This window comes from Scomber japonicus, chromosome 16, assembly GCF_027409825.1.
Source record: "Scomber japonicus isolate fScoJap1 chromosome 16, fScoJap1.pri, whole genome shotgun sequence".
In the NCBI taxonomy this organism is placed as follows: Eukaryota; Metazoa; Chordata; class Actinopteri; order Scombriformes; family Scombridae; genus Scomber; species Scomber japonicus.
The window spans coordinates 26,168,006-26,178,184 of NC_070593.1; the positions used below are offsets into that span (position 1 = coordinate 26,168,006).

Here is a 10,179-nt window from a genome sequence, read left to right on the forward strand (position 1 = left end):
AAACATAGGAATAGATTGATAGATCGTCGATAGATTGTCTCAGAAATAATCGCGATAAACAATATTATTGTGATGATTGTCAAGGATTATATTTGCATGAATCTATAAATTGTTTTAGGAATTAGGAAAATCCTACATAGTATACCTTTAACAATGATCAGCAACATTGCACCTGTTCTTTGTTGACTCTTTCCACGGACATACAGCTGATTAAGTGCATGTCTATGGTTGACTTTGGGAGTAGAAATGAGGCTCACGCATGTTGCACCTGCTTCCACAATGATTGAAATGTATAAAACAGAACCATGTATACGCACAGCTTTATGATAGCTGACAAAAACAATATGTATGCATTGATGTGTTGATGTCTGAGTGAAGGAGAGAACTGCCAGTCATCAGTTGTACGGTCAAATGCTACATCTGCCTTAAGCAAACTAGTGAGTACTAAACAACACAAGGTGACGCTCCTGTCAGACAGGATATCAACAATAACTTGTTCTCGCATCATCTGCTACTTCTTGTCTGTCAGCAACAACACAATGATGCATCTATACCATTATAAACTTTATTTTTTTAATATTTCGAGTAGAAATCAAAAATATCATCAGAGCTCTATTTTTATTCTCTCACTTCTCTTCAGCAAATTGAGGAAACAAACATTCAACCACTGGCACATTGATTTGTTTGTGTGTGTCTGCTTGAGTGTGTTTCATGTGCTAAATGAACATTCACATTTACAATAATTGGCTTCAGTCATCTTACTGATTAGTATTCCCTATTAACACTCTCACAGATGGAGAATCTTAAAAACACAGCTGTGAACGATCATTAAGGCTTATGAGCAGCCGAGCCAGCAGTGACCTCCACTAGTCGGGTGATGATGTCAGAGTGTGTGGGGTGGAAGGTCAAACCGTCAACCTCCATGGCCAAGTGAGCAGTTACCCCACTTCGAATTCCAAAACGCACCAGAGTGGACAGAATAGACTCCTCCTAGAGGAGAGGATGAGAGTGAGACAGACAGAGAGGTAGAGAGAGAGAGAAAGTCAGCAGAAAAAACACACAAGATCCTCTATGAAAATGAAGAGGAAGTGAGAAACCAGGGGCGATTCCTGAAAAGAGAGTTCAGAAAGTGTGTGTGTTTGTGTAATTTATGTGTGTGTGTTCTCACAACTTTAAAGGTTAACTTGTGGGTTAAGAAGTGGTTTTAAGTTTAAAGTTAGAATTAGGTTAAGGGTATGGGTTTGGTTCGGGCAAGGTTAGGTTAAGGTGCTAGAGAATGCATTATGTCAATCAGTGTCCTCACGAGGATATATAGACAAACGTGTGTGTGTGTCTCACCTTGTTCACAGATGGCAGGTTAGCAGTCCAGTCCTGGAGCTGTTCTTGAGGGTGTGTGTGTTCCAGACCCAGTCCTTTCTTTAGATATCGCTGGTGGGAAGGGCAGGTGTGGAGCAGGTAGAGCCCACAGGCCACAGCGTATCCTCCCCAGTTAGAGACCCCTGCAGGAGGGAGGGAGGGGGGGGGGGGGTTTAGAGTGGGGGAACACAGACACATGCAAGAAACTCACAAAGCCTGAGCTTTCCTACAAGGTGTTCTTAAGGTTCTCAATGGTGAATTTTTGTTAGTGCAGACTTTTTGCAGGATTTTTAATAATTGTAATAAATAGCACAAAATGTATTGACAGACTTATGTGTGTGAAAGGAAATGATGCTGATAACAAACACATGAAGTTTTAGTCCTTAGTTCCTTTTTTAACCTAAGCTTAATGATATAATGTCCTCCACAGACACAGTCAGGTGATTTAGGAACTTAAATGGTCCAACTTTTACACTGCAACTAGTGTCCTCATCCGTGTATCAGAGAGGAATGCATCACTGGGACAGAAAACTGAGTGAATTCCTGATTATTTCCTCTTTCTGGCTTCACTTCTGCATGCTTGCCGATAAGATTACCAAACAGTTCAAAGTTTAGAATGTGCAGACGCCCTTTTAACACTTTAGTTTCTTGACGTGGGCTTTCTCAAACTGCGTACAGTGAGGTTGGAGAAAACCGCTCACTGCAAGTTTCACTTCTCTCATAGTGTGTGTTAACTTTGAATGTTTGATGTACAGTGTGTGTATGATTGTTACATACCAGCAGTGATGGCGTAGTCAGCAGGAACAACACAGGCTACAAGACGCCCGTTGGGCATCAGGCTCTTCACCCTCTCCTTCAGTTTACCCATCCCCAACTCATTACCACCATCACCGATTCCTACAGAGACACAGTAAAGCAAGTAGAAATGTTCATCTGTTTCTCTTTTCATTCAGCTTCAAATAAATCACTGTATTTAAACACGCTATTTTATTTCAAGGCCAACAGGAGAACAGAGCCAATGAAACATGCCAAAAAACAATATAGTTTTATGCATGTTAAAGGCAATGACACAACTGTTTGGGAACCAGTGCTGTATCCGCCTCTCCAGTCACATTAAATCATAATTTAAAATAATAATATGGGATTTTACTCATACTATGATGTTTTAATAAATACTTTTCTTCTGCTCTCTTTTCTCTTCTTTTTATTATTGCGCTTGGCTAAGTTGAAAAAAAAAAAAAAATAAATATGTCTGATCCCACAGACAGGTGGAGAGAGATTGTAGGGAGTTAGAATGGGTTGTATTTATGTATCCTGAGATACATACATTTACTGAAGAAGGCCATTTTAGTAGGTGCTCAGGCCTTGATGTTTAGTCTTCATTTCTATGTCTGGGATATTATTTCTTCATATCTTATATTTTCTATTATTTTCCACAGGTGTGTACCAAACATCTCAATAGAAGTATGTATATAATAAAAGAAAATAGGAGGGAAAAGTAACAACAAACAAGAAAAAAAACAAGTGAAGGTAGGTTTGGGAGGAGACTGAACATGAAACACAGGACTATGAAGCTCTTAATGATCAGGCTCCATCATATCTTAAAGAGCTCATACTGCCTTATGTACCTACCAGAACACTGCGCTCCCAGCATGCAGGCTTACTTGTGGTTCATGGTATCTCTAAAAGTAGAATGGGAGGCAGAGCCTTCAGTTATCAGACTCTTCTCCTGTTGAACCATCTCCCAGATTGGGTCCAGGGGGCAGACACCCTCCCTACATTTAAGAGTGGGCTTAAAACTTTCCTTTCTGATAAAGCTTATAATTAGGGCCAGCCAGGCTTGTCTTGGAGCAGCTCCTACTTTATGCTGCTATAGGCTTAGACTGCCGGGCAACTCCCATGATGCACTGAGCTCCTCTCTCCTCCTCCCCCTCTCTCTCTATCCATCGATCTATATCCATTAACATTCATGGGACTTGTCTGTGGTTTCTCGTCTCACAGGTAACCTGTAATTCCTTCTAACTTCAATGTTGATTTTCATTGTGCTTCTCTCTCCTATTCTTCCTCTCTCTCCTCTCAACCCCAACCGGTTGAGGCAGATGGCCGCCCACTCTGAGTCTGGTTCTGCCTGAGGTTTCTTCCTGTTAAAATTGAGTTTTTCTTGCCACTGTCGCCAAGTGCTTGCTCATGTGGGAATGTTGGGTCTCTTTAAAAATTAAAACCTGAAGAGTTCGGTTTAGAACCTGCTCTATGTGTAAAGTGCCTTTAGATGACTTTGTTGTGATTTGGCGCTATACAAATAAAGATTGATTGATTGAGATTGATTGAATAAGAAAAAGAGAAAATACAGAAAAATCTGGAAACTTTGAAAAACCTATGGACCCATGACACACAGGAAGCAGATTTTAAAATATGAAATAATTAGATTTAAAAGAAAAATCATTTATTTAATTATTTTCTATTAATGTTTCTATGAATTTCAAATGACCATAATATACTGTAATCACTTAAATTTGTACTGTAAATATTGTTATTGATTTACTCTAATATCTATATTAATTCAATGTTATGATGTTGTATTACTGTTTGACACACCTAATCACATAATAAAAATGTTGTCATCACTATGTAGCAAGATGTACATGTGCAAGATGTATAAAATTAAATGATGACAATAAATAAAGTATTAAATATAATAAAAAATAAAAATAAGAGAAACTGTATACAGTTTCCACATTAAACTACTGAGCAAAGTAACTAATATTAACTAACTCCACCTGATGGTGACCACTAATATTTTTTCTATTTGCCTGCTGCAGCATTAAAAAAAACAATTATATTATTAGAGCAATGATTCAAACAAACATTGGCTGCCAAATACTGTTCTCCAGTGCTTAAATTAAGTTCTCATAGAGAAAAAACTTCCATTTTGTTTGACATGACTGAATTTTGCAGATTCATCTACATGTGCAGAGTGTGTAGACTACCTGTAGTAGTAATTCCTACGATATCTTTGGCAATAATAAACAAGTCATCAATAGGATCCACCAGATGTTTGATGTTGACTCCTCTCATGTTGTAGTAATTTCCATCCTCAGCTCGTCCACTGCGCTCTATTGCCACAAGGTGGTCATACCTGGTATTAACATCATAAACACATGATAAATTAATAATCTATGCAGTATGATGTTTTTTGTTTTACATATTATTGAAACAAAATAAATCTTGGCCTTTGCAGCAACACCAGCTGCTTGTCTTCCTGTCTGTCAAATTTAGGAACAGTCAGCTTCTGTAAAAATTTAGTTTGTCATCAGCCTTATTGCTGATACATATGGTTCAGCTGACCTGGGCTTTCTGGGGTCTCCATTGTGACACAGAAAGTGTAGTGCAGAGTCTGGGCCGCTGTCTTCAAAGGTGACCAGTGGAATTTTAGTTTTCAGCACACCTGAGAATGGAATTACAGATATTATCGTTCTCTGTGAAAGTGACACTAACCAGTGTACTATGAAGAGCAGTGAAGCAGGATAATGAAATTCTTTCAGTTATGTTAACAGCTCCTGGGTGCAGGCTCATGTTATTTTTCACAGCAGATTTCCCAGACTTGAATTTCAACTCTGTCTCACCTGTCCTCACTGCTTCATCAATGATAGCCTGGTTCATCTCCAGACCTCTCTTGTCTGTTACCATTGTCACCTTCTTCCCCAGGGACAGCAGCATGGTTGCCATGGCAATGGCTCCAGGTGGGCCGTCTGTCTCGTCGGGAGGGCTAAAGGAAACAAACTTTTATGTTTTCCTTTATGTTTTCCAGGGATAGTTCAGACCCACAGTAGTGTGTGACACTGCTTTCTGTTTTAGTTATCTCTGGTGCCTGGTAAACCACGTCAGACTCACTGCTGCTGCAGGAGCCACACATCTCATTATTTCTGTTTCCCCATGAGGTGCTGCACCTGATCTCCCCTGCTCTTACTTTTGGCTAGATAAGTTCTGCTCTATAGGACTGATACACAGCAGAACACTGGTGACAAACTAGCCAAACACTGATTAAATAAACCTGCTGTGTAGAACTTTTACACATAAATGATCACAGCCAGTATTCGGTAATCTGTATTTCACATTATACACAGTTTTAAATCTGGTGTTGGGTTTGACATTCCAGATGAATGCATGAATGCAGACTTTCAGCTGCTGAGCTGGCTAACTTCTAGTTAGGAGAATAAAATAATTAAATCGTGTCACTGTTCTAGACTTATGTTATCAGACAGAATGCATCAAATTCTAAAAGGTGGGAGTGTTTGGCGAAAAAACATATTTTTAGCATAAACATATTTTACATAAAACATATTTTTAGCTAACTAGTGAGAGTTTCAGAAGAACTAGAGTAATTATAACTTTGCGTGAAGTGTATGTGTATGTACCTGTGCATGTAGTGTGTGGGGAAGCCAGTTGTTATGGCAACAGACGAGGAGTGGGAGAGTGCCAGACAGGAGCGCAGAAGTTCATCCTGAACAAATAAAGCTCTGATCCCTCGTTGACCTGTTTGACAGAAAGTGACAAATTTAAATCCCTCTGCTGCTGACATGGTGCTCATGATGAAGAGGAGGACTTAGTGGGTGTCCAGAGGTGACAGGATCACCCAACCCTTCATTATTTTTCAACACCTTATAATAACCATAATCACACTCAGAATGTAAGTTCAAGTTTAAGTTCTTCTCCACCCTCTGTCTTTCTCTTTTCCTTCTCCTGTGCTTGAATGTGTGAATACCAACAGGAGGAATAATAGTTGTTGAATGTATTGCCTCAGATGGATTTGGTTATTGTGATAGAGCAACAAAAAATGGAAGTTTCACTGAGCTACACTGAAAAACTAAAAATCTAGAAAGAGAGTTTGAGTTGATAATATATTAAATTCTTTATTAGATTCTGGAAAAATCAAAAATCTAATTTAGAGAATAATGCATTTCTGCTAGCTGTCAGCTGTCAGCAAAGTGTTTCCTGTCCAAGCCACACAACAATATTCCAGCCAATCAGCAGGGAGCTTTTGTGCACCTGTTGAATGGTGGGAGAGGGCTGGTAAACTGCAGGAGAGAGAAGCTGTGGCCAATTTACATAAAAAATGTTTTCTCATGGAACAGATACGTTTTCATTTTCTTAAATGTATAAATCCACACTGAACCCCAGACAGTCCCCTGCATTTCTTTACATTCCAAATCTGTTTCTGGTGTGTTTGGAAACTATTTGGGTTCAGTACATTTCTGCTGCCAGCCAGTCTGGTGAAGCAGTTTGTCCCTCAGCTCTGCAGGAGCCGCAGCTGACAGACGGCTACTTCGCTGGACAGAAATGCTGAAAGCATGTCAAATAAGAAGTGTGGAGGTTGCAGAGAGGCGGAGATTTTTTCCTCGGCTCGTGATAAATCATGAGTGGAACTCTACAGCTGAATCACTGCTCTGGATTCCACCATATATTTTTTTTGGTTGTTGCCTTGGCAATGCGCATCCACGAATTTAGGGGGCATTGCTTCAGAAGGAGCAGGAAAAGAGGGGTGTATTTGTTTGCATATATATATATATATATTCAAATATCAACAATCTCACTCCAGAATGACTGAGATGAGTACTATAAATGTGTTTTAATACTATCCTTGTATTCTAAAGGACAAATGCACATCATGGCTTTGGTTGGTCATCTAATAAGATCTGGCTAAAATAGTCATAACAAGCTGTTTGGGTCCCTGCTTTCCATTAATTTCTTAGGAGGAACACTGAATCCTTCACATGGAACAAGTACAGGTGGTGAGGGACAGATGATAGTGATGTTAATGGGCAAAGTTTTGGAAACAAGCAGGAAACTGCATATGGATTGACAAGTATTGTGAGTGTGTTTACCTGGGTCCTCTCCAATAATCGTCTCCAGCTGCCTGATCGCTACCACAGCCTTCTGAGATGCCAGGCTGTAGAACAAGGGATTGTGAGATACAAGGAAGCTGAGGGGGGTCAGCTCAGAACTGAGGATCGTGGCTAGAGGGTCCACACTGTCAGAAGGAGGGGTTACAGGGGAAGAAGGGGTGGAATCTGGGAGGTCAGTCAGGAACATGGAGCCTGGTGAGTGACTGAATGCCAAAGAAGGTTCTGGAAAGAGACAGAACATGACGCTGGTCAAATCACTTAACTGTATTCTCAGGTAAAAGATCAGCTCAAACTTTAATCATGGAGTGTACACAGTTTAAAATCATAACGCTCACTGCTGCTGAGTATTGCCTCTATAGCAGTCACTCCACAGGCCCAGAAAACTGTGACATCCCCAGGCTGCAGCTCAACTGGCTCCCCATACTCTGGTCTGGACAGGTCTTGTATGCCTAGGAGAGCTACACACATACACACAGATAATACCAACCTTTACATGTACTGGTGAGTTAAAGTGATTATCCTGTGTACAATATATATGTTTGCGTGTTTACCTGGGTCTCCTATATGTATAGGAGCTCCATGTGCTAGTGGATTGAGGTGAGTAACCTCCACTGCTGCATCCAGCAGGTCAGCTGGAATAGGACGCATAGTGACCACTAGAGGGCAGCTGAATGCTCCTGCTGGAACACAGGGAACTGCAGTCTGCAGAAACATACACACATGTATTGCTGAGTTCAATATGAAATGCTGATCAAAAGTGACAAAGACCATAAAGCCAAGACATAAAAAAGGGTTATGTAGTATATTTGACTGAACATTTAAAGCTATATACATGCAATAAATTAATGCACTCCACCTTTATTCACATTTTTGTGAATCACAGCAGTACCAAAGAGATCATCCCTCTTCATGCTCGACAAAGCTGCTTCAAGAACATGAGCAATCCTACTGCAGTTACCTGCAGCTACTATAAATCCCATCATTCCTCTTTTCAAAACAGGTACATTGAAGCAACAAGGAGGGAAAGAAGCATGAGGTAAAAGCCATAGTTCAGCTCCAATTTCTAATATGATTCATATTCATACAAAGTTGGTATTACTTTGCTAAACAAACAGGATTAGACTTAGAAGACATTTGCAACATACCCTGTACATGCTGACATTCCTGCCTTGCTCCACATTCCTAACAGGGACTCCAGCTTTCTTAAGTTTTCCTTCGAAGCCAAAACTGCAGCCCAGATAGAAACACACCATGTCTGACCACAGGTCATCATGCACAGCCGGCTGTTCTGATGCAGTCCTGGAGAGGGAAAACAAGGAGGGGTGAGACAGGTAGGATTACAAATTCAACTAATTTTTAATGTAATGAATCATAACTGTTAAATACAGACTGAATGGAAATCAAGAGGTCAGAGTGTGGTTTACATTGAAAAACTGATCTCTCAAAACAAATCTACTTTGTAAGTATGATGGTGCTGTTTCGTGAATACACAAAATAAAAAAATAGGGATATAAGGAGGTAAAACAATAGGACATTACAACATGTTCAGCCACAGCCATGAAATTTAAACAATACATATTTCTTTTCACATGATGGCCTTCAAAAAACGTGAGGAAAGTTGCCTGCTGAATTATATAGCCTCTACTGCGAGACCTGGTATTGCAGGTTCTCCAATGGCAACTTAAGGCAGGCAATTCGGCAGTAGTATGCTGACTGGGCACTAAAATGCAACTCTTCCACAGCGATGGTTTCATTTCTTTTACAATCGCAGGGGATGTAGCTCAGTGGTAGAGCGCATGCTTTGCATGTATGAGGCCCTGGATTCAATCCCCGGCATCTCCAGGAGTTTTTATGAAGACGACAAACTTGTAGCCGTCTTACTGATAAAAAGGTGCACAGAGCTGGCGTACGAGCTGGACAGAACATTAAAAAGGCCCCCTCATTAAAAAAAACAACAAAATGATGAAGTAGAGAAATTCCTGTTGTATGTTTCTCGCTACGTTAAACAAGCACAATAGTGATTATTTGGACTTCGTGACCTGTGACGCCCCAACCACAGGTGTGCCGCCCAGTGGTTGTCGTGGCCGAGCGGTTAAGGCGATGGACTAGAAATCCATTGGGGTCTCCCCGCGCAGGTTCGAATCCTGCCGACAACGTGCTTTTATCTTCTTCGTGCACTGTCTGATGTAACTCTTCTCTTTTAGGTGTGCCTCTCTCTCCCTCTCCTCTGTTGCTCCACCTCTCCTTGTCCAACTTTAATAATGATAGAAAATGCTGACTGGGCACTAAAATACAACTCTTCCAGCGTTAGGCTCTGGTCTAAGTGCTCTCACTTGTGGCTCAAGTTGTATAACGACAACACACTGTATTCCAGCTTAGGTTGATCTTCGTCCTCTTTTTTCATTCTCTTCTCGTTTCGTTGCGGTCTTCATTTCTTGTACAATCGCAGGGGATGTAGCTCAGTGGTAGAGCGCATGCTTTGCATGTATGAGGCCCCGGGTTCAATCCCCGGCATCTCCAGGTGGTTTTATGAAGACGACAAACTTGTAGCCGTCTTACAGACACAAAAGACTGATAAAAAGGTGCACATAGCTGGCGTACGAGCTGGACAGAACATTAAAAAGGCCCCCTCATTAAAAAAAACAACAAAATGATGAAGTAGGGAAATTCCTGTTGTATGTTTCTCGCTACGTTAAACAAGCACAATAGTGATTATTTGTACTTCATGGTGATGCCAGGCGCCTGTGACATGGTTGCTTGTCTTCTTTTACCTGTCAGACCTCTATCCAGACAGTCATGCACCAAAACTCAAGAGTAACACTGCCCTTACAAACCCTCTGTGTAGCTGTTAGTGAGGTGATTATATGAATGTTGTACTACAGTGTAGAATAGGTGGAACAACACGCGTGACCTGTGACGC

The 10,179-nt window shown here is 40.7% G+C and overlaps 1 protein-coding gene and 3 non-coding genes across 4 annotated transcripts in view; 3 read left to right on the forward strand and 1 right to left on the reverse strand.

Moving 5' to 3' along the window:
- Positions 1-693: 693 nt before the first annotated feature.
- dglucy (D-glutamate cyclase) overlaps positions 694-10,179 on the reverse strand; it is a 79,220-nt gene continuing 69,734 nt past the window's right edge. Inside the window, exons 5-15 of the mRNA XM_053335589.1 lie at positions 8,405-8,558; positions 7,811-7,961; positions 7,595-7,717; positions 7,239-7,481; positions 5,772-5,889; positions 4,980-5,122; positions 4,702-4,801; positions 4,344-4,492; positions 2,134-2,253; positions 1,339-1,499; positions 694-990 (exon numbers count right to left, since the gene is read on the reverse strand). Coding sequence (XP_053191564.1) covers positions 829-990; positions 1,339-1,499; positions 2,134-2,253; positions 4,344-4,492; positions 4,702-4,801; positions 4,980-5,122; positions 5,772-5,889; positions 7,239-7,481; positions 7,595-7,717; positions 7,811-7,961; positions 8,405-8,558 — 1,624 coding nt within the window. The 3' untranslated portion in view covers positions 694-828. The remainder of the gene's footprint in view (positions 991-1,338; positions 1,500-2,133; positions 2,254-4,343; positions 4,493-4,701; positions 4,802-4,979; positions 5,123-5,771; positions 5,890-7,238; positions 7,482-7,594; positions 7,718-7,810; positions 7,962-8,404; positions 8,559-10,179) is intronic.
- trnaa-ugc (transfer RNA alanine (anticodon UGC)) lies at positions 9,030-9,101 on the forward strand. The gene has a single exon. It is a non-coding gene; the product is annotated as a tRNA-Ala (tRNA).
- On the forward strand, positions 9,334-9,415 carry trnas-aga (transfer RNA serine (anticodon AGA)). The gene has a single exon. It is a non-coding gene; the product is annotated as a tRNA-Ser (tRNA).
- trnaa-ugc (transfer RNA alanine (anticodon UGC)) lies at positions 9,708-9,779 on the forward strand. Its single transcript has one exon. It is a non-coding gene; the product is annotated as a tRNA-Ala (tRNA).